General features: G+C 50.0%; 1 protein-coding gene across 1 annotated transcript; it reads right to left on the bottom strand.

The window, feature by feature from the left end:
• Positions 1 to 69: 69 nt before the first annotated feature.
• On the bottom strand, positions 70 to 25,974 carry afap1l2 (actin filament associated protein 1-like 2). The gene is made up of 18 exons (XM_072703924.1): positions 25,477 to 25,974; positions 14,219 to 14,347; positions 13,441 to 13,530; positions 12,835 to 12,908; positions 10,229 to 10,295; positions 6,863 to 7,071; positions 6,589 to 6,768; positions 6,108 to 6,194; positions 5,893 to 5,983; positions 5,705 to 5,809; positions 5,218 to 5,429; positions 4,395 to 4,540; positions 4,047 to 4,161; positions 3,112 to 3,333; positions 2,406 to 2,832; positions 1,759 to 1,940; positions 1,530 to 1,673; positions 70 to 708 (listed from the first exon to the last, which is right to left on the bottom strand). Exons 1-18 carry the CDS (start codon positions 25,490 to 25,492, stop codon positions 682 to 684), a joined length of 2,523 nt encoding a protein of 840 aa, XP_072560025.1. The 5' UTR covers positions 25,493 to 25,974; the 3' UTR covers positions 70 to 681.
• Positions 25,975 to 27,794: the final 1,820 nt, after the last annotated feature.

Below are 27,794 nucleotides of genomic sequence, written 5' to 3'. Positions count from 1 at the left end.
ACACAGCAGACATGAGATGTACTGGTGTCCTGGATTTAGCATGGGGGATGTTCCATATATTAGTCCATATATTTTAAAAATATTCTTTTATTTAGAAAAGCAGATCAGACATGGCTGCTCAGAGTAGGAGAGACAATGACACTGGCGTGTTTCTACTCTACGCTTCCGCCTGAAGTGCCCCTCTGTGGCAATGCTTACGCTTCAAGTGGCTCTACTGTGTATTTACATTCTGCCTGCAAGCCCAGCACCACCCACTAGGTGTCCTCAGTGTTCAGCGCCAATTGTACCAAGCTGCTGGTTTTCTGGGGGGTACCTTGGGGCAAAAGATCTGGGTGGTACTTTTCATTCTGCCAGATCAGTAAAGCCCAACCAATCTGCAATGTGCAAAGCATAAAAACGTTTTTTAAAACAATACTATAAAATCCCTTCTAATAATAAAAATAAGACTAAAGGTGGAATATTCTACAACGTAGTACAGGGCCTGGGAATGTGTGTGAAGCAGAGATTTCTGTCCATGACGGGGGTGGGGGATGGGGTGAGGGCAGTGACACTGCGAGGAGTCAGAGCAGTGACACTGCGAGGAGTCAGGGCAGTCTCCGGGACGCCCTCCAGTCTTCAGGAGAACAGAGGGTGGAGTTTTGTTCTCTGCCCTCAGCCTGGGGAGGGACCGTCATCTGGTCTCTAGGTTGTTGACTTCTTCTCCCATTCCTGCAGCGGTGAGACACAGGTGGCCAAGCTGACACGGCAACACGCCACGTGGGGATTCCCCTCTGGGGATCCCCGCGCAGGGCGTTAGCTGCCTGCTCATTTATGCATTCCCTTAAGCTGATAAATATGGCATTGATGGTTCTGCAGTCAGAAAGCATCACCTTGTGCACCCTGTACCTGTCTTTTACTGTTATGTTAATAATACAGTAATATTATGATAATACATTATATTGTTTGTTACAGAACGTCTCAGTTTCTATAATGAACTATGTTATGCAATGCCACTACACTTCAAATGCCTATAAAATATACAGTGTTATATATAATACACGACTTTGTAACAAAATGACACACATAACATTCAATAAACCAGAAGAATCAGGCTGAAATATGTGATGCGGATTCGATGTAAAATATTGTGAGGTAACATGCTGCACTATTGAGCTACAGTGATGTACTGCAGTGACATGCTGCACTAGTGAGCTACAGTGATGTACTGCAGTGACATGCTGCACTAGTGAGCTACAGTGATGTACTGCAGTGGCATGCTGCACTAGTGAGCTACAGTGATGTACTGCAGTGACATGCTGCACTAGTGAGCTACAGTGATGTACTGCAGTGGCATGCTGCACTAGTGAGCTACAGTGATGTACTGCAGTGGCATGCTGCACTATTGAGCTACAGTGATGTACTGCAGTGGCATGCTGCACTATTGAGCTACAGTGATGTACTGCAGTGGCATGCTGCACTATTGAGCTACAGTGATATACTGCAGTGACATGCTGCAGTGACGTCCTGCAGGAAGCCCAGTGACATCTGACCTTGGCCTTTTGCAGGACGTTCCCCTTGTTGGACGCAATGAGAGACAGGGGCCTGTTCTTCAGGGTGGAGGCTGAGTTGATCGGTGCAGCATCTCCGTTTGCAGAAGCCGTCACAGGCACTGTGCCGGGTGCCGTCACCTTCACCTGAGAACACAAACCAAATGCACTCACTGCCAGATGTGGGCTCATGCTGACCATGGAAGTGAACCGTTCTGAGACTAACTGTTACCATGTCCAGGAGGCCGCTGTCCACAGCTGTGCCTAGAGTGAAGGGTCCGGCCTCCACTTTCTTCAGGTTCTCTTTCACGTCCACCAGTTGGAGCTCCAGGTCCACCCTCTTTTGCTCCTGCACTCTGCAGGCCTCTTCAGCATCTTTCAGCTTCAGCTCCAGTGAGCTCTGCAGGCTGGGCTCTGTGGGCCAAGGAGTGGGTCCTGGTAAATGTAAACTAATCAGCAGCATTTTAACACACATGGAACAAGAGGAATTGAACATTAAACAGAATAAGAAAAATGATCAGCAAGATCTAAGGAGAGACTATCAGTATGAGGTTCATTTTAGTTTATTCTATTTCTTTGTTTCCAGTAGTGAATGTGACTGATGGCTTCCCAGACTCTGCGTATCCTTGACAGCAAGTGGAAGTTGCTGTCAGCATTTCAGGCCAGTGTTTACCTTTGCATTACCACTAGAGGGCATTTGGGGCGAGTGTTTACCTATATGTTACGACTAGAGGGCATTTGGGGTGAATGTTTACCTATATGTTACCACTAGAGGGCATTTGGGGCGAGTGTTTACCTATAAGTTACCACTAGAGGGCATTTGGGGCCAGTGTTTACCTATATGTTACCACTAGAGGGCATTTTGGGGACGGCGTTTACCTCGGGCAGCAGCCAGAGCCTCCTTCAGCTCCTTCCTCTGTCCACGCAGCATGGCCAGCTGGTTCCGCACCTGCTCCTTCTCCCTCTCCAGCTGGTCCCGTTCATCAGTGAAGCGCCGCACGTCGGCCTCTGTGCGATTCTTGCCCAGTTTTATCTCGGCAGGTGCAGCAACACGTGGCCGGTCCAGGCCCTCGGAGCTGGGCCTGCCCTGTTTGTGGGGCTGAGGGCTGTTTGATCTGCACATGGCTTTCTTGAGGGGCTCCGGGCTGGCGAGAGACATCTTTGCAGGTTGGGAGTGGACCCGGTTGCGGGGGCTAGCCGACTCTGGCTCAGGTCTGGACAGCAGCTGGGGAACAGCGGCTGCTGGCTGAGAGGGAACGACCAGCGTGTGTGGAGGCCTTGGTTCGGGTATGGGAGGGGACACATCCTTGAGAGCAGAGGGGAAAAGAGGCAGCACACACAAGGTTTAGGGTTAAACGTCACAGACACATGGCGGGTGACTGGGAGAGACGGCAGCAAGTGCCACGGCCTGGACCATGAGAGAAAGCTAGAGAAACCAGAGAGACTCCGGAAAGTTACGGTGCGAATGGAAGCTGTGGCAGAGAGAGCGTGGAGCTGCGTGGCCCCCTGAGGTCACGGCATTCCTCTGCACCGGTCTCCCCTGAACATCACCGAACCCTGTATGACTTGGATGTGTGCTGCTTACCTGGCTCGCTGACGCTTTCTCCTGATGATGGTCACTGGGGCTCCGCTCTCTCGAGTGAGGAGGGTCTTTCTTCCCGGGGCAACCATGCAGAAAAGACTGTACAGGGATGAGGTCTAGATAGATTCGGTCAACCCCATCTTGCTCAGCTATGTCTACCTTACTGGTCTGTGAGACTTCTACTCTCTTATGAGCCTCCTTGTTCTGCTGGGCATCCTGGTTCTGCTTCAAGGAGCAAACACAGCTACAGATTAACTACAGGGGCTGACAGATCACAGCAGCTACAGGGAAGTTATGTGAAGAAAGAGTCCACCATACCTACAGATTAACTACAGGGACTGACAGACCGCCATAGGTACAGGGAAGTTATGTGAAGAAAGAGTCCACCATAGCTACAGATTAACTACAGGGGCTGACAGATCACAGCAGCTACAGGGAAGTTATGTGAAGAAAGAATCCACCATACCTACAGATTAACTACAGGGACTGACAGACCGCCATAGGTACAGGGAAGTTATGTGAAGAAAGAGTCCACCATAGCTACAGATTAACTACAGGGGCTGACAGATCACAGCAGCTACAGGGAAGTTATGTGAAGAAAGAGTCCACCATAGCTACAGATTAACTACAGGGACTGACAGATCACAGCAGCTACAGGGAAGTTATGTGAAGAAAGAATCCACCATAGCTACAGATTAACTACAGGGACTGACAGATCACAGCAGCTACAGGGAAGTTATGTGAAGAAAGAATCCACCATACCTACAGATTAACTACAGGGACTGACAGACCGCCATAGGTACAGGGTATTGATATAAGAGGAGGGGCAGTACACTACAGAGTCAGATGCTATAAAACATCAGCAGGGGTTTATGCACATATGTAAAAAAAACCTGTAAATCTATCATTGATTATATAGATCTGACCCTCATTCCCACCTCCAACTCCGGCTCAGTGTTGGCCACATTGTCATAGATGTCATCAGGGTCCCCAGGAGCCACAGACAGACTGTCTATGTAAGTGTTGGGCTCTGAAATCCTCCTTTGCATCAAGCTGGGAGACAGACAGCCACAAACAGACACACAGACACAGACACACAGACACAGACACTGAATCAACTCATTTATACACATGCACACACAACAGCTTCAAAGGGTGTGATGAGAATCGGTCACTGGAAACCATCAGTGATGGTGAATGATTGAGTACTTCACTCAAGGGTATAACAGCAGACTTCCTTTAAGGATGTCTGAATCACGAGAACACAGTCACAGATGGAAACTCACTACATGGAGGTTTTGGCTGCGTTGACGATGCAGGAGATACGGTCGGAGTCCACATAGTCATAGGTGAGATCTTCTGGGTTGGTCTTGGACCCAGTCTGGGACAACAGTAAGCCCAGCCAGTGGCCCATGTCTGCAGAGGACTTTGCCTGGTGGGACCAGAAGAAGCAGAATTAGAAACAAGATCACTGGACTGCGCCTGTCGAGTCACTGTTAGACTACTGGACTGGACCTGATGTCCATGTGCAGTCACTGTTAGACTACTGGACTGGACCTGATGTCCATGTGCAGTCACTGTTAGACTACTGGACTGGACCTGATGTCCATGTGCAGTCACTGTTAGACTACTGGACTGGACCTGAGTTACAGGGAGGGCCTGTGTGTGTCAGTATCTGTGTGTGTGTGTGTGTGTGTGTATCAGTGTATCAGTATCTGCATGTTTGTGCTTGTGTCAGTATCTGTGTGTGTCAGTATCTGTGTGTGTGTGTGTGTGTGTGTTGTGTATCAGTGTATCAGTATCTGCATGTTTGTGCTTGTGTCAGTAACTGTGTGTGTGTGCTGATGGGCTGTGGGACTTTCCCAGCCTGGGCCCGGCTCGGCTCCAGCAGGAAACACCCGCATTACTCACCGTACTAGGTCAGCGTGTTTAAACACTCAGCCCCCTCACCTTCTAACTCACTGCTAACAGAGCCCCTGCTTGGAGAGGGAGGGTTTTCCCCAGGTCCCCCCCCCATTCTCACTATGGCACTCCCCTCTCTGTTAGGCCATTCCTCTGTAATGCCCGCCCACACACAGGGCCGTCCAAAGCACCCCCCCCCCCCCCCACCTCCAACGTGGCCAGCTGCTCCCCGTCCTGCTGGATGGTGAAGGAGTAGAGGTGTTCTGGGCTGGGGTCTGGAACAACCATGCAGCCCTCCAGGCCCAAGGGCTGCTGGGCCACTTTGGTCTTCCCCTTGTCCTGGTAGAACCACAGCTGTCCGTCCTTAATGGTACACCAGCGTGTTCGCCACTGGCTGTTTGCCAGGACGTTAAGGTACCCTGAATGGGGGAAATACAGGGGTCAGGGGTCACAGGGATGCCATGTGGGGGAGCTGTGTGGCTCAGAGGGTTAAGACACTGTGCCTGTGATCGGAAGGTTGGTTTGAATCCTAGAGTTGGCAGAGTGATGTCAGCATTGGCCCCCTGAGCAAGGCCTTTACCCTCCAGTTGCTCCAGGGACTGTGACACTGCTTCCTCAACCGCATTTCAAGAAAAGGGACTAGTAAATAAGTAAATGTACCGTGAGTGACAGGGGCCTACGGCGGTCCGCCTACCTGACGTCTCCATGGTCTTCTCCGGACTCTCCAAGGCGGAGGGCTTCTTCTTACCGATGTTCATCAGGTTGCTCAGCTTCAGAGCTGCGCCGTATCGCTTCTTCCCTGCAGGGGGCAGCACAGATGAAAACAATGGTAGTAAAACCTGCGATCTCGGTCATGAGGACGAAGGCCGGGGGCGAACTCACAGTCACCATCTTTGGCGTCTGTGGCTTCCGCATGGCTGTCAGTGCTGCTGCCGCTTTCTGAGGCTGCAGAGTGTCTCTCGCTGAGCTCACCCTAAGACAGAGGAGCCACATCAGCACAGAGGCCTAAGTCAGCACCACTGAACTTCATTACATCATTAAGCCTTATCAGCAGCACAGGGCTGTACCTTGCCCTCACAGCAGGGCTGGGCTCCTACCTTGGCGCAGATGTGTCGCGGGGAATCGGACAGGTGCTGGGCCACTTCGGGACTTTCCAAAGGTTTCCCGCTGATTTCCTGGATGACCTGGTGACAGACAGTGATTTACACATAGCTACACTCTGCATTAGCTCCAGGTGCTGGAGCACCAAGACCGGAAGGCAGCACGACCCCCCAGCATATCAAGTCCTCTCACACATCTCACACATACCTACCCTGCACCCGCTCTCTCTCTCTCTCTCTCTCTCAACACTGACGTTGAGTCTCTCTCTGACCTTAACACTAACACTTAACACTGACATTGAACTTCTCTCTGCCCGTAACACTAACACTTAACACTTATGCTGAGCCTCTGTCCACCTTAACACTAACACTTAATGCCTACAATGAGTCTCTCCTTCCTTAACGCTAACACTTGACATCATTGAGCTTCTCTCCACCCTTAATACTTAACACTGACATTGAGCCTCTCTCCTCTCACCTTGTACCACTGCTCGCCCTGCTCCTTGCTCTGCAGACCCAGCACAATGGCCTCTCCACCCACGGGGACCACCTTCAGCTTGTGCTCTTTCTTCTTCACCTGTTTCTCCTTGTAGACCACGGTGCAGCCCAGCAGGCTGACCTCCAGCTGGGGGTTCTGGTCCTTGGAAGTCTTGTAACACTGTGGAGATCAAGGCGGGGGTGGAACTCCGGAAAGTCCTTAACAGTCTGTCCTTTGTGCAAGACGGATGTAGTGCACCACCATCAGTACCCACCAGGAGGCGCTGCTCTTTGATGACACACAGCTGCTTGGCCCACTGGCCAAGCCATTTCTTCCTCCAGAGGAAGGCGCAGATGCGAGCGTCCTTCATCAACTCGATGGACGCCTCAGTGGACGGCCACTGGTGCTGAGCAGCTGACCGGCCCTTGGCCGCCTCATCCTCATCATACGACTCATAGGAGCTGCTGACGGCCTCGCCGTCATCTAGGGAGGTGTGCATGGCAGAGGTCAAAGGTGAGAGGGTCCAATGATGGGAGCATTTCTGAGGCAGTGAGCAAAAGCACACATGACCAAAATGAGGGCTGGCGCATACTGGTCAAACAGACGAGCCAAAGCATGCTGATATGTGAGGAATCTGCTCCCCACTTTATGAATGCTGGCATCTTCAAAATCCATGGGAAAGCAAGGAGAGGGGTTGTGAAATGGTGTAGGCGAGGGCAGGCAAGAGTGCCTGGCAATCATGTCGTAAACAACCTGCTCTGCTACATCCAGGGGAGACAACTACAGTGACGGTGGAAGAAAGGGAGGGGAGGTGAGAGAGCAAGACACATCTACAGGGAGAGAGGAGGAACAAGAAACACCTACAGGGAGAGAGGAGGAACAAGACACATCTACAGGGAGAGAGGAGGAACAAGAAACACCTACAGGGAGAGAGGAGAAACAAGACACATCTACAGGGAGAGAGGAGGAACAAGACACATCTACAGGGAGAGAGGAGGAACAAGAAACACCTACAGGGAGAGAGGAGAAACAAGACACATCTACAGGGAGAGAGGAGGAACAAGACACATCTATAGGGAGAGAGGAGGAACAAGACACATCTACAGGGAGAGAGGAGGAACAAGACACATCTACAGGGAGAGAGGAGGAACAAGACACATCTATAGGGAGAGAGGAGGAAAAAGACACATCTACAGGGAGAGAGGAGGAACAAGACACATCTATAGGGAGAGAGGAGGAACAAGACACATCTACAGGGAGAGAGGAGGAACAAGACACATCTATAGGGAGAGAGGAGGAAAAAGACACATCTACAGGGAGAGAGGAGGAACAAGACACATCTACAGGGAGAGAGGAGGAGAGGGATAGATGGAGAAAAAAGAGACATCTACAGGTAGAATGGGGGAGAGAGGGAGGAGGTGAGTGAGCAGGAGAGAAAAAGTGTGAGGAGGCTTGAAGAAGATCTACACTACACTGCAGGCCTGTGTGTCTGAGTGTTCATGCGTGTGCAGGCCTGTGTGTCTGAGTGTTCATGCGTGTGCAGGCCTGTGTGTCTGAGTGTTCATGCGTGTGCAGGCCTGTGTGTCTGAGTGTTCATGTCTGAGTGTTCATGCGTGTGCAGGCCTGTGAGTCTGAGTGTTCATGCGTGTGCAGGCCTGTGTGCATGAGTGTTCATGAGTGTTACAGACAGTCCCTGGGTTACCGCGGTTGTCGGCTTGCGGTACAGTATGTAGTTACTGTTATTATTCTAGTATTATTATTATTATTTGTACTGTATTACTATTCAATCTAAGACAGTTGGTAACCTGGGGCTTGACTGTATGCATTTTTATTTATAGCATATTACTTCCAAGCCTTTGAAGGGTACGTGAGGTTTTAGGCCATTTAATAATGGCAGCGGTATAAATGCGAGTCACTGCACTTTCGGTTGCAGTGAGAGAGCAGGGCACTGCGCGGGACACCATGTGAGCAGACTACAGAGGTGCACGCTATTCTCAGAAGAATGCAAGCCCCCTTCCTGAGGCCTCTTTTGCTTCTGCCTGACATCTAAATGCAGTGTTTCAGAGACACATGCATAGTCGGCATCATTTATCGCCCGACTGCGCGTGTGTCTCAACTTTTACCTTAGCCTGGGGCTGGGGGGGTATATCAATATATTTTCAAAAACGAGATATAGGATAAAGCAATACCCTTTATATCGATATACTTTTAATGTGCATTAAAATGAGGGCTTTAGACTTTTAATAGAAACCAATAGCATTCCTTCCTGTTTGTATACAGCACAAGAACTTCGGTCGTGACCTTACACAAACTCCCAGAATCCATAAAGCTACATCAAACCACTCAATACTCTCCTTCACCTGATATTATTAACACACTCTTAACACATCCTTAGCACACCCTTAACAAACCCTTAACTGTGAAATACCTGACAGTAATTATATAACATTGCACCCCTTTAAGGGAGGGTGTGTGTTAAGGGTTACTAGGTTGCACACTGCAATAAGCCTCAGGTCAGGTTGGGGAGCATGAGGCTGATGCAGCGCGTTGCCGCACCCACCACACGGCAAAACTCCTCGGGATCCCGGCCAGCGACCCCCCAGGCAGATACATGGTCCAGTCCCACCCTCCGGAAATGGCCATTCATCTGCCGCAGCCAGGTGTTACGTGGGCGTCCCCTTAGCCTCAGCAATGAGGATCCTGCGAGCCGGATCACCCTCAACGCGCCACATGGCCTTGGTGCCGTAACTGACGCTCCCTCATATTGCAGGTAATGTGCCTCATTCGGGACTCAGGACTCCTCTAGCAAAGGATTCGACACAAAGTCAAACCAGCGGTACCCAAGGATTCTCTGAAGAGACACAGTACGAAAGGCGTCCAGTCTTCGTCTCAGCTCACTGGATGGTGTCCATGTCTCACAGCCATACAGCAAGACAGGGAGCACCAGGACTGCAAAAATATCAGGAGCACCACAGACCCCTTTCCAGTGACCTCATGACACCCATGCTCTTCTAATCTGTCTGCTGACTTCATAAGAAGAGTCACCAGAGACATGAATGTCGCTACCAAGGTAAGTAAATCTCCTGACGAGGTCGACATTCCCCCCGCAGACAGACACACTACTGATGGCTGTGCCCAAGAAGTCATTGGATGCCTGGATCTTGGTCTTTAACCAGGACACCCGCAATCCCAGACACTCAGACTCTTCACTCAGTCTCTCGAGAGCCCCAATGAGAGCCTCTATTGACTCCGTTAAGATCATAGCATCTTCGGCAAAGTCAAGATCAGTAAATCTTTCTTCCCCAACAGATGCCCCACAGCCGCTGGACCCCACGACCCTGCCCAACACCAGGTCCATTCGAGCATTGAACAGAGTAGGAGCACGAACACACCACTGGCGAAGCCCAGAATCAACTGGGAAGAACGGAGAGATTCTCCCTCCACTCTGCACAGCACTCACAGTACCAGGGTACGGGCCATGATGTCCAGCAACTTCAGGGGGATCCTGCGAAGTCTCAGGATGTCCGACATGGAACTCGGTCAACTGAGTCGAACACTTTACGAAATTCGGCAGTATGAGATAGACAGACAGACAGACAGACAGACAGACAGACAGACACGGGCGCGATGCAGGACTCACCATTGGTTGCAGTGTCATAAGGCTGAGCCTCTTCATAGTAACCCTCAGGGGAGTCCAGCAATGAGCACTGGGGGGGGGCGGGTACATACAGGGAGTCAGAGGGAGAGGTCATTGTGATGGGGAGGTCTATCACACACCTTTTCCTCACCTAGGGATTTGAACCGGTGACCTTCCATCCACAGGCACAGCACCATAATCCACTGAGCTACACACACACACACACACACACACACACACACAGTCACACACACAGTCACAGTCACACACACACAGTCACAGACACGATCACACACAGACAGTCACAGTCACAGACACACACATAAGAGCATAAGAAATGCACACAGGACATGTAGGCCTTTCGGCCCATCGAGCTCGTTTGGGGGCCCCCTTGTTGCTGCATGGCGGAGGCCCAGCTGTTTTTATTGGTGTTTTTATGAGCGTACCTGTGTGACTCTGTGCGTGTGTGTGTGTGTTTTTGTGTGTGCGCATGTGTGTGTTGGGGTCACAGTCACTCATAAGGCACAGCTCCAGAGGTAGGATAAGCGAGATGGGCTGAAAGTGCAACATAAAGGCGGCCTTTGAATGCCGCCAACAGTCGGAAAATCCCTGAGCCAGAGGTCAGTGGGGCAGTGGGACTTAACGAGGGGCAGAGAGAGAGAGAGAAAGAGATGCAATCTGGAGGAGGGAGAGAGCGAGAGCAGGAAGGCAACAATCAACACGGGTGATCCAGCCCACCAGTGAACCTCCGTTAAACAGCATCTAAAACCCCCCAGAAAGCAGCCCCCAGTGCTGACGGGAAGATCAGGACCTGAAGCTACAGGCACGTACAGACCAGGACCTGAAGCTACAGGTACATACAGACCAGGACCTGAAGCTACAGGTACGCACAGACCAGGACCTGAAGCTACAGGCACGCACAGACCAGGACCTGAAGCTACAGGCACGTACAGACCAGGACCTGAAGCTACAGGCACGTACAGACCAGGACCTGAAACTACAGGCACGTACAGACCAGGACCTGAAACTACAGGCACGTACAGACCAGGACCTGAAGCTACAGGCGCGTACAGACCAGGACCTGAAGCTACAGGCGCGTACAGACCAGGACCTGAAGCTACAGGCGCGTACAGACCAGGACCTGAAGCTACAGGCACGTACAGACCAGGACCTGAAACTACAGGCACGTACAGACCAGGACCTGAAACTACAGGCACGTACAGACCAGGACCTGAAGCTACAGGCACGTACAGACCAGGACCTGAAGCTAAAGGCACGTACAGACCAGGACCTGAAACTACAGGCACGTACAGACCAGGACCTGAAGCTACAGGCACGTACAGACCAGGACCTGAAGCTACAGGCACGTACAGACCAGGCTAACAGCCGCTTGGTGCCATTAGGATGGGGTGTCAGAGCCACATCGGGGTGTGGGATCAGCGGAACCATGCCAGCAGAACCTCCGCAGCTGGCTGGGCTCTGAGGGCTGGGACCGCTTCTTCACCGTGGACATCGTCCTGCTGGCACACAGCTGGCCGACCTCATCGAACTCAGAAAGACTCTGGTTAGAGGAAGCAACCTCAAAGTTGCAGGAGCTCTGCCGCCAGGGAGCGATGCTTGTACTGTCCTCAGTAGATGGGCTGCGCATTACAGGGGTGCCGGATTTTTCTGGAAAAACTTGAGTGTGTATGTGCAGGAATGTACAGCAAAGGGATTCTGGGAAACGGAGCCTTTCCTAGCCATAAAGGGCGGTTATCACCAAGGAAACCCTGTTTGTCTTCAGGGCGGGGGTCACCGAGGCTGAAAGTCACGCTAGCCGGGTCCTTGCTTGGAGCACGGCAGTGTGTGATGATGGCATTCCCTCAGCCTGACTCATCCTGCCGCCCTTAAAGGGGCCATCTCTTCATCACACACTCAAGCTTTCAGGCCGGATGAATAACAAGAGTCCCTCACAAAGCGGGAGGGGAGATTATCACACGATAAGGTCTCAGCAAAAACACACTCACACATGGCATGATGTATCCGAGATAATAATTACCATCCACCAGAGAGAACGGGAGACAGGGGCAGGCTGGTGATATGTCACTTAATACTGTGATCCAGGAATAGTGCACTGACACCTCCAGCACACCATCACACACTCTCAGAATGACAACTACGGGGAGGTAATATATGTGTGATATATATGTATGTATGAGTGTGATCATGTGTTTCAGTGTCATCACGTATGTAAGTATGACCATGTGTGTGTGATCACATACGTGAGTATAATCACATGTGTGAGTGTGATCATGTGTATAGTTGTGATCACAAATGTGAGTGTGATCACATATGTGGATCATGTATGCCATAATCATGTAAGTATGATTATGTGTGTAAGTATGACAGTATGAGTGTCCTGTGCTGTATGTACTGTGTTACATTGTGCCTGTGTTGTGGCTGTTTGTGCAGTGTCACAGTTTGACTGTGCTGTGTGCAGTGTCACAGTGTGCCTGTGCTGTATCTGTATGCACAGTGTCATAGTGTGTCTGTACTATGTGCACAGTGTCCGAGTGTACCTGTGCTGTCTGTACGGTGTGACACTCCCTGCATGGCTGCCTGTCACTCACCAGTAGAGGCTGGGGGAGGCTTGGCAGAGGAGGCTTGTCTTCCCGGCTGGTTGTTGAGGCACCCAGAAGGTTTGCTGAGGATGGATGGAGGAATACTGTGGTGACTTTTAATGGTGATGTGGAGGATGTCGCACAGCATTCACAGAATAGGCTACCTGCACATCACATGGTCTTTGGAGGTTTACTATGAATATATGCAGTTTAACGGCGATTGATGGACCCTAACAGGCAAAAGTAAAAGCTCAAAAATACTAGCAAAAATTAAGTGAAAGATTCTGATGGCTGAGACTGCGAGCGCGGCCTTCAGGAGGACTGCGGCAGCGGCGGATAGGGCTGCCCTGCAAACGGAGGGCCGCCACACTCCCGAGACTGCGAGCGCGGCCTTCAGGAGGACTGCGGCAGCGGCGGATAGGGCTGCCCTGCAAACGGAGGGCCACCACACTCCTGTGACTGGCAACAGCTTCAGTATCTCATGCAGGTGGCCTTCTAAGGAGGCGTGCTGCATGCGGGGGCGTGTGGTGAGGTGAGCCGCCCAAAGCAGCACCCTCAGTGGACCCACAGTCCTCAGAGCAGGGAGGGGCATGCTGGCCCGGACAGCGGCCTTACCTCCATCACATGCGCTCTTCTCCAGCACTGGTGTGCTGACTAACACCTTGTTCATGTAGATGTACTCCTCGTCAGATGCCGAATTCACACCTGAGGAAGAGGAGAGATGCTCGGTCACATGCCGTGGTGTCCCTCTTTCCTGTGTTGCCTTAAACAGAGGACAGGATCCGCTCATGGGTACAGCCGCCCGGATATGTAGGCCTGGTGTAGCTCCCCACTGAGAGCTCTGCTCTTTAAGCCCAGCCTCACTGCATCTGCACATCAAAGCCACCATGATCCTGCTCCGCTTTATCAAGAAAGATCACATGGCCAATAACAGGCTTCCGCTCTAACACGGCCTATGTTCTATGTTCTAGACACATCTGAAAAAAAAATGTTCAATTCTTTAGCCATAGGAGCAAAGCCATCAAACTCATTTAGAGTGTCACTATAGACACCAACGAGGAATGCTGGCCCTCTGGGAATGTCTGCTACAACATGTTAATGGTACCAGTCAGTACTGCATGTTTGAATGGGAGGGCCTGATATTTTTAATGTCCTGAGACCCCTGGAAGGTTTTATTGGTTTGTTTGTATGATGGAACCCTTCACTGTCATCTTTTGGTTCAAACCCATTTGCTTGCTTGATATTACACTTGGTCGTGTAACTTTAATGTAATCTACTCTAATCTAATCTAAATTTGATCTAATTGCCTGCAGATGAGTCTATCTGCAGAGGTCCTGCTGACATAAACATCGCCACGATTACGCTGAACCCGCAGTAGCATGTCGGGACTCACCGCTGGCTGTCAGGTAGTCCTTCAGAAGCTCAGACAGCAGGCTCTTCTGCACTGTGGCCTCGCTGCTCAGGTTCTCACGATCTAGGACCATCAGGAACCTCTCGAGCTCTCCCAGCAGCCGGTCCAGAACTGGAAAAGAGGACTCAAGTGATTACAGTCGGGGTGCCGCCGGAGATTTTGGGCCCCATGAGTATAATTATATCGGGTACCCAAGGCAGACCAGTCCAATTACCATATTGGCCCGAATATAAGACAACCCCAATTATAAGATGACCTCCCCACTTTTTGGCCACTCTTTTTAGAAAAGATGTGTATGGAACACCAAATCTTAGCTTTATAAAGAAAAATTATTTTAAGAACATATAGTAAGTTGACCAGTAGCCACAGCTTAAAAAGCAATCACAGGCAACCAGATAACAAGTATATTAAACAGCAAACATTGCAAAAAACAAATGTATTATTGGGGGGAGGGGTTGGGAATAATGAATATTACAAACTCCATAACTCTTAAGAGCCCAGAACGTTTTCAATGAAGCAGATCCACGAGTAAAAATAAACGTACTGCGGAGAAAGACTGAGCCATATTAATAACTGATATGACAGCTCTTTAAAAATGAATGTTACTGTCTTTATTAACAGCCACCATCAGTTTAATTCCAGCAGCGGCACAGGCAGGGAAGCCAGCGATTCACACGACACTCAGGGATACAGGCTGAACACACACAGCCAGGGCAGTCTCACGTAAGAAATCTCACGGCAAATCTATATTACGGTACCGCAAAACACTCGTTACAAAATATCGTATTTGGCACCATTCATTCTCTTTTTTGTCTAAATCACAAATATAAGATGACCCCACTTTTTCAAATGTATTTTGAGGAAAAAAAAACCTCTTTTATTTGGGTCTATGCGGTATGTTCTAAATTTTTTACTAATCGTCCGACCCCCCCTTTGTGGGACCCTTGGCCAGAGGCTGATGATGATGATGATGATGATGATGATGATGATGTAAAAAGCTATTTAAACAACAATCTACATACTGGGAAACTACAGAAGCACTCGCAAATGCGACGGACAGCCAGGAAGGTGGGTCTCCAGCACAGAGTCCTCCTCTTCCTCCTCTGAAGATCTCAGCACAGACAAAGTGGCCAGTTGTGCCGTGAAAAGGTGTCACAGTCTTCAACAGTGACCATTTCAGACCAGGTGATGGAAGTCCCACTCACTCAAAGGAGACTTTCACTGGTCCTCAGAAGCAGTGTGTTTCACGCTGCCCACACTGTGCCTCCTGAGGTCAGAGGTCAGCTATGGCCATGAGAGGACAGCTTTGAGTGGCTCCCCCACCCCACACAAGCCCCCGCTCCATCAAGGCCTGATTTCACACTGACAGTGATGCAGGCCCTCAGCAGAGCTCGAAGTAGGCCAGGCCCAGACTGAAATGAAAGCCAAAGCATCACTTTTCTGTGAGGTCATACAAGGAACCAACAAAGGCGCTGGGGGGGGGTTGGGCATATCAGAACACAATCACCTCAAAGAACATCTTTAACCGCAAGACAGAAATGGCTCACATGCATTACCAGCGAGCCCCCTCTGCTTGGCAGGGTGTACGTGGCAAGTCTGACTCGCGCAGGCCACAAAGGCGTCTTAAAGCGCTGTTGAGGATGACACTGCAACACATCAAAACACCACACGGCATGAGAAGCAAGGCCTCAGGCGGAGGAAGCCACACTGCGACAGTGCCGCCTGATGAGTGGCCGCTCGGCGTCAGAACACGCTCAGCGCACTGAAACAACACACGCAGGCCTACAGTGATCACACAGGTCCATGCAAACACACACAATGACTAATAACCTGCTGGAGAGCTAACGGGCCTGTCATCTATCACAGGCATACATGCAACACAGAAAATGCTGGTGGAGCTTTACATCACATCAGCAGCCTGACATACCCACACATGGGCAAAAGCACCTATTAGTTACTGTTCCTTTTTTCTCAGTTATACGACATTGGCCACTATGGGAAGCTTGTCATGTGCCTGTCAGCCTCCCCCGCACCGTCCCGCAGTGCAGGTATACAGGAGGACATGGCAGATCTACACGCGGTGGGTAGCAGGTGCTGACCAGCTCTCACTGACAGGCTGACAGTACTCAAGAGACAAATAAGTGCAGTGTAACCTGACACCAAATGCAACACCTGGTATTTTCTGACAGGAAACAAAACATCCTGTCAGACGGACTGCTGTGAATGTCCACAGAACAAGTGAGGTTTGTCCGATACCAATAATGCAGCAGGGCAGGGAGAACAAAATTCTTCCTGTGGGTAACCATCACTGCGGCAAGCTGTTTGCCTTCATTTGTCACCGTGTGACAAAAAGAAAGTGAACATTTGTTGACCAGCATTATTAAAAAGCCCCATCAAATGAGTAACTGACGAGAGGCTTGTTAATTAGGAGGGGCCAGGGGGGCCCTTAGGGTGCTGTATGCATCCATCCAGGGCGGTTCAGGTTCCCTGCTATTCGCGTCCATGTTAAAATACATCAAAGCAGTACCAGCTGATGCCAGAAACACCCTGTCATTGTGAATCCTGTATACAGCAAGGCAGAGCGACTTCAGGCATTCCGCCGAGCCATGGCCAATACCGGAGAGCGCCGCCATTGTCGCTTTGCACACTCTCGCACACCCAGCCCTTTTACCCACCTCCTCTGTCAGTCCCCTCTCCTTTCTGTCTCCCTCTCTCTGTCTTTCCCTTCCCCTTTTCTGTCTCCCTCTCTGTCATTCCCCTCTCCTTTCTGTCTCCCTCTCTGTCAGTCCCCTCTTCTTTCTGTCTCCCTCTCTCTCTGTCATTCCCCTCTCCTTTCTGTCTCCCTCTCTGTCAGTCCCCTCTCCTTTCTGTCTCCCTCTCTGTCATTCCCCTCTCCTTTCTGTCTCCCTCTCTGTCATTCCCCTCTCCTTTCTGTCTCCCTCTCTGTCATTCCCCTCTCCTTTCTGTCTCCCTCTCTGTCATTCCCCTCTCCTTTCTGTCTCCCTCTGTCATTCCCCTCTCCTTTCTGTCTCCCTCTCTGTCATTCCCCTCTCCTTTCTGTCTCCCTCTCTGTCATTCCCCTCTCCTTTCTGTCTCCCTCTCTGTCATTCCCCTCTCCTTTCTGTCTCCCTCTCTGTCAGTCCCCTCTTCTTTCTGTCTCCCTCTCTCTCTGTCATTCCCCTCTCCTTTCTGTCTCCCTCTCTGTCATTCCCCTCTCCTTTCTGTCTCCCTCTCTGTCAGTCCCCTCTTCTTTCTGTCTCCCTCTCTCTGTCTTTCCCTTCCCCTTTTCTGTCTCCCTCTCTCTCTGTTTTACCCTCCCCCTTTCTGTCTCCCTCTCTCTCTGTCTTCCCCTCTTCTTTTCTGTCTCCCTCTCTCTCTGTCTTACCCCCTCTCCCTTTCTCGCTGGCATTTCCCCTGTTCTATCCACTGTTTTGCTCTTTCTCTCTCTATCTTCTCCCCCCTCCTTTTCTCTGTTTCTTGTACCTTGTCAGCCTCCTTGCACTGTGCACAAGAGACACAGGAAATGATCACATCAAGGAGAAGGGCCTGCATGTTATTCTGGGTCATTTTGGCATCTGTGAAATAATAAGCTGTATTTATATGAGCTTTTTAAGGACTCGCATCCTCCTGTACTGGCTCGCTGGCCAGTTCTGTTCCTGTTCACAGCCTCAGGCCAAGTCACCCCCCCTCGCAATATGCTATATATACACATGTACAAAGCAAGACAACGGCAAACTGCATTCTGTGTGTATTACAGCAGCATGGCCCTGTAGCAGAAGTGTCTGGCTGTTAGACTGGCCAGCCTACAGTCCAGACCTGTCACCCATGGAAAACATTTGGCGCATCATGAAATGAAAAATACAACAAAGGAAACCCTGAACCGTTGAGTGGTTGAAGTCCTATATCAGGCATGATTTCACTTTCAAAACTCCAGCAACTGATCACTTCAGATCCTCAGTGCTGTTAAAAAAAGAGGTGATACAACACAGTGGTAAACATTCCCTGTCCCAAGTTTTTGAAAAATGTTGATAGGATCAAATTCAAACTGAGCATGAATTTGTCATACAACAATTAATTTGTTATGTTGTCTTTGTTCTATTTTCAATTAAATGTGGGTTTATTTGATTTGCAAATCATTGCATTTTGTTTATACAGTCAAACCTCGGATTCTTAGTAACTTGGTTTGCGGGTGTTTTGCAAGACGAGTAAATTTTTAAAATAAATTTTAACTTGATAAACGAGCGAGGTCTTATGTATACGCTTTGTCTGCCAAGCGTCACTTGATCACAACTGAGCCGATGGTTCTTCTCTCTCTCTCTCGCTGCGGGATTGTGGGTAATCGTCTCCCATGCTCGGTCTCAGTCGGCGTGCCACACTTGTATAGTCAAAATTTTGTAGAAAAGCACCACCCGAATAAGGGCTTAGCAGTGCGAGCGATGAATCTGTTTAATGACAATACAATGTCCACATTTCTGCGAAATGGAAAAGGAGGCAAAAGCGGCTGTTATTGGATAGGTTCCCTGTTAAAGTCGCTCAAAAAGAAAAAGATTCCAGTGAGCCAACAGATAGCAGTGATTCTGTTAGTTATAGTGAAAGTCATCCTACAAAATAACCCTCCTCTTCTCCTCTCTCTCGTCTCCCTCACACCATCCACGATTCTTTTCAAAGGTAAATTGCAGGTTAATTTGTTTTATGTATTTTTACTTTATATTTTGTAATAATATTTTTTATATGAATATTTTTGGTTTGTGGAACGAATCATCTGAGTTTCCATTATTTCTAATGGGAAAATTCGCTTTGATATATGATTGCTATACGAGCACGTTTCCGGAACAAATTAGGCTCGCAATCTGAGGTTTTACTGTATTTACATGCTTTTTTGGAAACAGGGTTGTAAAGAAATACACTTTATTAAGAATGGCAGCTCGTGTGACTGCAGCTGAATAGACCCAGCATGCCGAAACGGTTGCAGTGCAGTTACGGTGCAGCCGAATAGATGCAGCGTGCCGTCGCATGCGTACAGAGCAGGTGAATAGATGCAGCATGCTGTCACGGTCAAAGTGCGCTTACAGAGCAGGTGAGCATGAGAGGAGATGTGGGTGTCAGATTTGGGATTTACACACAAAAAACATGCATACAGACCCCGAACAAGAAAACTGAAATGGATGAAAACAGTCCAGAGGAAGCTGAGGTTGTTATGGATACGTGTGAGACGTTAGAAAGGCCGGGAAATTCCAGGAACCATTGTGTCTCTGTTCTGAATGTCCCATCCTGGTAGCTCTCAGGTTGTAGTAACTGTGCAGAGTCCTGTGCAAAGGTCCAGCAAAGTGTAAAGGCCTCAGACCGGAACTGCCCCCCCACGCTGGTCTCTAGCAGAACGTGGCCCCCCACGACCAAGGGCCTTGGCAGTCTCATAGGTGCCCTCCACCCCCACAGTCATGGCCCAGTCAAGGCAAATGTGTTCAGGGGCCTGTGTGAGCCCCTCCCAACTCTCTGATCTGGGGCCAGTGTCCCCCCCCCCCCCCGCATCCGCTGGGATTAAACAGCCCAGATGCCTCAGGGCTGATCTGCTTTAAATACCAAACGCTTCGCCTCTCCCTGCTTCTAGGGAAAGATGTGACAGCAGTGACGAGGGTCCTGCCGGCGAATCTCGCCGCCTTGCTCTCTCACCTCCTGCTGGCATATGAGCGTAGCTTTTGGTCACCTTATCTGCCTCTAGTGTTCTCAGCTGAGGACATGGGGACGCCAGCCTGCTCCAGAATAGTCACGCTGAACACAGCTGTGCTGTCAACCCAACGACACCCCCCATCACTGAGCTGAGAGTTTGAGGGGCTTGTCTGGCTGATTTGGGTTAGGGACACATCACAGCCCTGGTGACCGCAGCTGGGCCTAGATGCAGATTACACACGACTTCCTGAACATCCTCAGATAGGTCACCCTCACACAGAAGGCCGAGTCGAGTCTGCAGAGCTGTGGGACATCAAAGAACAAACAAAACGTCCGATAGTGGTTCATACATAGTAATGCTTTTTTGGCAGGTTCTACTGGCATGAGAAGAGTGAACCACATCCTCATGGACTGGAGATTCACTTTCAGTCTTACGTGTGTGTAAGTCATGAAACAGGGTTTGGGAAATGAACGCCTCATGCTTGCACATTAAAATAAATTTTATGTCTCTGACTTTGATGTAAGGATACTTGTTCTTTGAGTTCAGTTATACAGTAGTGCTGCACACATTGCTTGAGTGCTATTTAAATGGCAGCTGGAGACTCCAGTGGTGGATTTGCCTGTACGTGACAGAATCCGGGTTTGAGCCGAGGGGTCCGGGGCAGAGCTTCACGGCGTCAGGCTGTGTCTTACGGATGACATGACACTGCAATAACTTTCCCTGAGTGCTTTGAGTCCCACCAGATCTCAGACAAAAAACAATAAATCCCCCGCGCTCCTATTTTTCCAATGAAAACTTTCATGACGTCACCATTTAAGTGGCTACGCTGCATCAGGCATTGCTAATTCCAGTTTACTTTTTACCTTTAAGATTAGTAGTAATATCAACTGTGGTTGCACCACCTGCCTTTTGAAACTAAAGAGATGCCTGCTTGGACACCTGCACAAACATTTCTCCTTGATAGTAAGTTTATACATATAATTTAAAAAAACAAATAAACTGTTCTATCAAATTACAATATTTTCATGGTTTTTCATGGCTCATACCACCTGACCATGTGGACAGCGGTTAGACGTGGTCACCGAGACGGACGCAGGACCAGGCGTCTCCAAACAACGCCGGAAGGGAGTGACAGAAATGCACCATGGGAGCGATTACAGAGCCAGGTGACAGACGCAGAGGGAGCAGAAGCGCTTCCCAGAACAGGCAGACTTCCCCCCCATTAGATGTTTCAGGATGTAGCCACCATTGGGTATCAAGCTGCAAATGACGACAAAGAGGGAAGAGCAGCAGCTCAGACTGAGTCAAGGCAGCAGCAACAGAGAGCAACTGTCACACACAGTCAGGTCAGGTTGAGTTTATTTATCAGGCACATTTAAACACAACCAAAGCTGAATCAAAGTGCTGCACACATGTGTCATCTCTGTGCCACTCAGAACATTGCAGCTACATACAATCAGGCTCAGGCAGGCACAGTGTCAATCACACACACTGTCGCTGTCGCAGTCACAGTCAGGCACAGTGTCAGTCATACACACTGCTGCAGTCACAGTCATGTACAGTATCAGTCGTACAAACACTCGCAGTCACAGTCGGGCACAGTGTTTGTCACACACACTGTCGCAGTCAGAGGCTGTGAGTGTCAGTCACACACACCGTCACTGTCACAGGCAGGGACTGTTGGTCACACATTGTCACAGTCACAGTCAGGCATAGTGTCAGTCACACACACTGTTGCAGTCATAAGCAGTTAATGCAGGTAACACAGACTGTCGCAGGCACAAGCAGTGAACGTCAGTCACACAGTCTCTCTAACAAGCTCCCCTAATGAACATCCCCCACAAGCGGCCTGTCCCTGACCCGCAGCTCCATCGCCTAGGACTCCCTCCCCAGCAAATGCCCCCAATGCTGAGGCCAGGAAGCGTGGCAGGGTGAAGCCTCCTTTGAAGACCAGGCCGGAAGAAATGAAGCCAGTGGGAGAGCAGGGCCACAGCATAGACTAATTCAGCTGCTCCAAGCATCTGCAGCAGCAAAAACCCCATCAAACACACAACTCAAAACACAGTCTGTATAAATCAAAACCAAAACTCAGAATATATGCTGCAGTAGTCAAACCCAAAAACTCATAACACAGTCTGTATTAATCAAACCCAGAGGTCACAGCATAGACTGTAGATATCAAACCCTGAACTCACAGCACAGGCTGTGGTAATCAAGCATAAAATTCACAACGCAGGCTCTAGTCATCATACCCAGAACTCACAGCACAGACTGTAGTAATCAAACCCAAAACACAACACAGACTGTAGTAATCAAATCCAAAACTCACAACACAGACAGTAGTAATCAAATCCAGAATTCACAGCACAGGCTCTAGTAATCAAACCCAGAGCTCATGATAGAAGGTGTGGCTGTCAAGCCCAGAGGTCCCTACATAGGCAGTGGAAGCCAGACTTTGGGCATGTTTGTTTCCAAACACATATTCCTGCTTTTTTGCGCTTGCCAGCTGTTCTTTGGGAAAGCAGGAGCTCTTCTGAGAGAAAAAAAAACACAACAGGACATTTAAGCAAAAACAAGTCAGTGGTCAAGTGAAAACACAGTGGCACCATTTCCCGGGAACATTAGCAGGGTGTCACACGAGCCATTAAAGCGACAAGCAGTGTGGCAGCTTGGTGAAGGTACAGCGGGGGCATTTCTGCCTGCCTCAGCAGCTGAGAGCAGCTAAGACACCTGGGGGACTCAGGAAACACTGAAGGTCTGCAGAGAGCGATGCCCCCTGTGGTGCAGTTTGCGATAGCTTCTTGCTAATGCTCTCACAGTGCCATGTGAGAGAGTCCTCCCCCCCCACCCCAGCACTGAGAAACCCCGACTGTCTCAACACAAAAAGCAGCATTGAGGGAGGCGATCTCTCCATCGCTACGTGGGCTGCGTTCCGGCCCGTCTGTAACCCCTAAGGAATGAGACCGGGTCGGGTCGACGCCCCCCCCCCCCCTGCTGGGTTTGTCTCTGTATGTACAGCAGTGAAGAAACTGGCCCTCCGGACCGAGCAACGGGACAGACATTAGCGTGAGTAAAAGCAGCGAGGTCTGTGGGTTGGAGTCAAGTATCTGCAGATACCTCAGGCGGCTCTCCCTCAGCATCAACACGAAAGCCGGCTTCCCAAGAGGACAAGCAGACACACATAAGCACACACTGGCAAGCAGACAAGCTTATTTATGGAGCTTTTACATGTATTTGTTGGCAGATGCTGTCCAACAGGACATTCACAGAAGACAGACTCCATCACCATGGAGACAGCAGTGAGAGTCCTCTCTGACTCGGCCAACGTGAGGATTCAGATGGAGCGTGCAGGTGGCTTAGTGAACGGGGCCACGGGCACCCATGAAAAGATGGAGGAGACCTCAGTGCTTACAGGGGCTTTGATCTGAACAAAGGGCAGTTTGGTCCAGTTTGAACCGGTCTGCCAAAGGTCTGAGTGACAGGAAGTCGAAGACTTCTAGTTTTATTTTCTCTCTACTGGAACCATCGTGTGCCTCAGGGTCACATGACATCAGCAGAGAGGGTGAATGACCTGGGGGCTTGTGGACGGGGTTGCAGGGTGACAGGTGCAAGCTGCCCCCTTCGCTTCCTGGGACAGACGGACTGAATAAGCTCTTAGTGGCTATGGATGGATACGAAAACAGTTGTTCTTATGATTAGACATTATTGGATATATTGAGTGTTAATCTGAGCAGCTTGGTTCGTTGGCTTTGTTCAGGAAGATGCAAAAGATCTAGTTTTAAGGGACTTGCTGTGAGCAGAGCTAATGAACGGTGGCACAGTTACTCTGAGCAGCTCCTGATACAGCAGGGCTTCCTCTTCCTCACCATCAACTTCCTACACCAACCCCTCAAGCTGAACTCCAACCCCGGGCCTCAGGATGGCGCTGTAGCTACAGCAGGCTGCCTGCATGTCACAGTTGGACCAACAGGTTATCTGAAAGGCTGAGTCTGTCACAAACTGAGACACTCAATGTTCACCAGCATCATTCAGGGCAAAAACTGATCAAGCCCACAGGGGGATCCAAAGCAAACGGACCATCTGCCAGAGAAGACCTATCCGAATGCCTAAATATGTGTGGAATTCCTTCACCACAAAATGATGCTTTAAAAGAACACTCACTTAATGAATATGTAAGTTAGACAGATGCAGTGGGACCAATGTTATCCTTGTCAAAGCGGAAGAACGAATGTGAAGTGAAAGAATGGTCAGATGACCTTTCTCTGCACACAGGACACGGCTAGCTGCGCCAGACGGGCCCCTCTTCTGCACTCTCACATTACATAGTCGGCGACGATTGTTTCACTACTGAAAACTATCTCCGACAGCTACCATATATCTAGATACCGCGTTAATGCATTATTGGTGAACCGCAAAAGTCAGAAATAGAGACGAGTGTTTGGCGGCTTTGCCCTGACACGCGTTTATATTTTTTATCGTAGGGATATGAATAAACATGCGGACGGCGGTGACACTGGCCCCCTGCAGCCTGTGAAAGCGCGCCTCGGCGGAGCGCCGAGAAACACTCTAACGCAATTAGACAGACGTGGGTGCTCTGCTTAAATGCCGTGAAAAGCTTTTCCAAAAAAGCTGACTCTAATGTCAGGATGAGGACTTTTTTCTTCTTGGACGGTGAAGGATACTGGCTCGGAGCCACTTCTCTGAGCGTTTGGGGTTCCAGCTTAAAACATAGCTGTCCTTTGACAGGACGAAGTTTACAAAAATATTTCCTGTTGTATCTTCTCCACAAAGGGTTCCTGGGAGAAAATAAGCCATCAGTCTGGGATGGCCCCGGTCTGCCAGTATAACACTTTTAAAAAGGGGTCGATCACTTCCTCGCACTTGACAAGGCAGGACAAAGGCGTTTTTTAGACGGTACTAAAGAGACAGTGACTACATGCCCGACCACAGGCAGTGCTACACCTCTCGGTGAGACTGCCCTCGCTGCTGGTTACGGGACCCTTCTAATATCCTCGGACCCCCGCCTCATTAGAACGCTTGGCATGCCGTCAAACCGCAGCATTCTTACACCCTCAGCCCTTCCCAGCCCACCCCCTGCCTGCTCCGTGGTAACATTCATGGTCATCCCCACCCGCAATATGTGCGTTTACGTGCCACACAAAGTAAATCATTAAAAATGCCAACCGCTCGTTTCATGGCGCAAGATTTCAAAGGGGGACCGAGAAGACCTGCTACTGCGACTTTCCCAGAAAAACGGGACGCCCCCCACCCCGCTCAGCAGCCTCCCTCACCATACAGAACCTCGCCAACTTACATCAAGATACTATAACCCTAAAATTATTACAATTTACGTAAAACCTGTCACGTACTTCTGCAGAGCTCTCGGGGCGAAGGGATGCTAGGCGTCACCGCGAAGTGCGTTTAAAAGCGCAAACTTCGCTCCCGACCCACGCTTGCAATTAACGGAATAATTATAATTTAATTCTTTATTGAAACATTGCGCGACTTTCTCTACTAGCATCAGAAACAGCGTCGGTTACTTGGCCGAAAGTCTTTGGCAGAGCTGTCATACCTTTATTCTTCTCCATGTCTCAGAGCACGAAGGAGACCTTCTCACTCCAGTCTCTTTCAGTGCTTTTCTTCGCCTTCTCCTGCCCAAGATGCCGGGAGTGCGTCAAAGCGGAGCAGAGCAGCCTTTGCTAAGAGCCCCCGCTCTCTGAAAGCCGCCCCGGCGCTTCAGGCTGACTTCAGGCTCCGCCCGGCGTCATTCCCACCGCATCCGGCGGACCTGCTCCGCGCCGCTCCTCGGGAAAGTTATCACTTCGGCCGAGAGCTGCAGCGCACTTTTAAAAAGGGCAAGAGCAGGATAAACTGCTTTATTTAATCTCTGCCTAGATCAGCCCACGTCTTCACCAGTAATAGTCTGCATATGAAGTCATAAATTTTCGCTTATTTGCCTCATGTATAGTAAAGACCGACGTTTACAGCAGTTTTTTTTTTACAGATTTACTGGCAAATTCTGGGAAACTAAATATCTTAAAGGGCGGAAAGGGTGTATAAGAGGATCATATTAAAGGAAGACAGTAACATCTTCAGCCTGTTTCTTTTATAGTGCTTTAATTGTTTGATTTAAATGGGAGAGAGACCGATATTCCCAGAAATCAGCCCCTTATCGGCCTCTGCCAAAAAGTGCATGTCTTCGCTCCGCAGTGAATGACCCTAGGGAGGGCCTCGAGCTTGAGAAAACACGGTAAGAATGCAGCCGGGGAGGGGAGGGCAGGGCAGGAGAAGCCGGAGCCGACTCTGATTCACGGTACAGCGGAAAGCGAAGGGTATCGTGGACACTGACCCCCCAGCTCAAACGGACTGATCAAGCAGCGCCGATGCGCAGCTTATATGCTTCAGGGAAAGCAGAAAGCCACGTCTTTGTGGAACAGGAAAAGTCATAGCGCCTTGGCGCCGTTTATTGGCACATAACGGCGCCTTACCTTGGCTTACATGAATTAAAATACTGTCCCATTGTCTGTTTCTACACAGGCATGTCTGATGATGAGAATGTCACCTGAGGAGATGATTGAGGATAAAACCAGCCAGGGAACCTGAAGTTTCAGCATGTTTTCTCCAACTGTAACATAATACTGGGCAAAATTAACCTCTTAAGTGTCTGTTCAAAATGTTTCTTTTAATGAGTCTCAAATTGACCCACAATACCTTGGCTTAACCTTTGTTATGAGTTTGTAGGTAAATGTGTCCTTAGAAAACTGGAAAGTGGAAACAATGTGGTAAAGCGAACCGTGAAAATGCATCCAGCCCTGACTGGCTGAGGCACCTTCGAGAAAGAAACCGATCACCCTCCGGCTTTCAGATGGCAGGAGACACTGCAGAAGCCCAGGTGGTATTCCCAGGACAGACCTGCCCCCCCTCATCTGTCATCCTGTGTGAGAATTCCTCTTTCCTACTGGCAGGGGCAGTGGTCGGAAATAGCTTGCACACGGTCACACGTCCCCCAGCACTGACCTTCTGTCCCCTGGGACAGCAGAACTTTATATTTTTTTCCTTTACAAGCCTTTTATAAAAACAGAGAGTAGCACTCAGCAAAAATAATTAACTGTGAGCAGTGTTTGGATTACTAGTAGGAAATGTCAAATGTAAGGGCTTGGAGATGTGCACAGTTTATGCGCTGGGTATGGGGGTGGGATGCAAAGGCAACGCAGGGGGGGGGGGGGGCGGGGTGCACATCTGTTTACTCCATCCCTGCCATCATTCAAGGGAAGCAAGAGACTGAAACGCAAACAAGCACCGTGTTTCGAAAGTGAGCTAACAGCCCCAGCAGGCTGCCATTGGTGCCCTAACAGCACAATGCTCTTCAGAAACATCCTACCAGCCACACGTCTAAATCCACCCAGTTAAAAGGAAAGCGGCATTCTTCTCAGACAAAAAGACAGATGCAAGGAAGTGTGAGGTGTTCTTGTGGTTTACTGATGTTTACCTGGGAAGCGGGTCAGGGGTGGGTAGCCGAGAAAGTGTGTCAGGCAGAGGGGCGAGTGTGTCAGACAGCGGGGGGTGTGTGTCAGGCAGCGGGGGGAGTGTGTCAGACAGCGGGGCGAGTGTGTCAGGCAGCGGGGCGAGTGTGTCAGGCAGCGGGGCGAGTGTGTCAGGCAGCGGGGGGAGTGTGTCAGACAGCGGGGGGAGTGTGTCAGGCAGCGGGGGGAGTGTGTCAGGCAGCGGGGTGAGTGTGTCAGACAGCGGGGTGAGTGTGTCAGGCAGCGGGGGGAGTGTGTCAGGCAGCGGGGGGAGTGTGTCAGACAGCGGGGGGAGTGTGTCAGACAGCGGGGTGAGTGTGTCAGGCAGCGGGGGGAGTGTGTCAGACAGCGGGGTGAGTGTGTCAGG

This window comes from Paramormyrops kingsleyae, chromosome 20 (genome assembly GCF_048594095.1).
Source record: "Paramormyrops kingsleyae isolate MSU_618 chromosome 20, PKINGS_0.4, whole genome shotgun sequence".
Taxonomy (NCBI): domain Eukaryota; kingdom Metazoa; phylum Chordata; class Actinopteri; order Osteoglossiformes; family Mormyridae; genus Paramormyrops; species Paramormyrops kingsleyae.
Note: the sequence above shows the minus strand (reverse complement) of the source record. Positions and strands in the feature narration are given on the sequence as shown.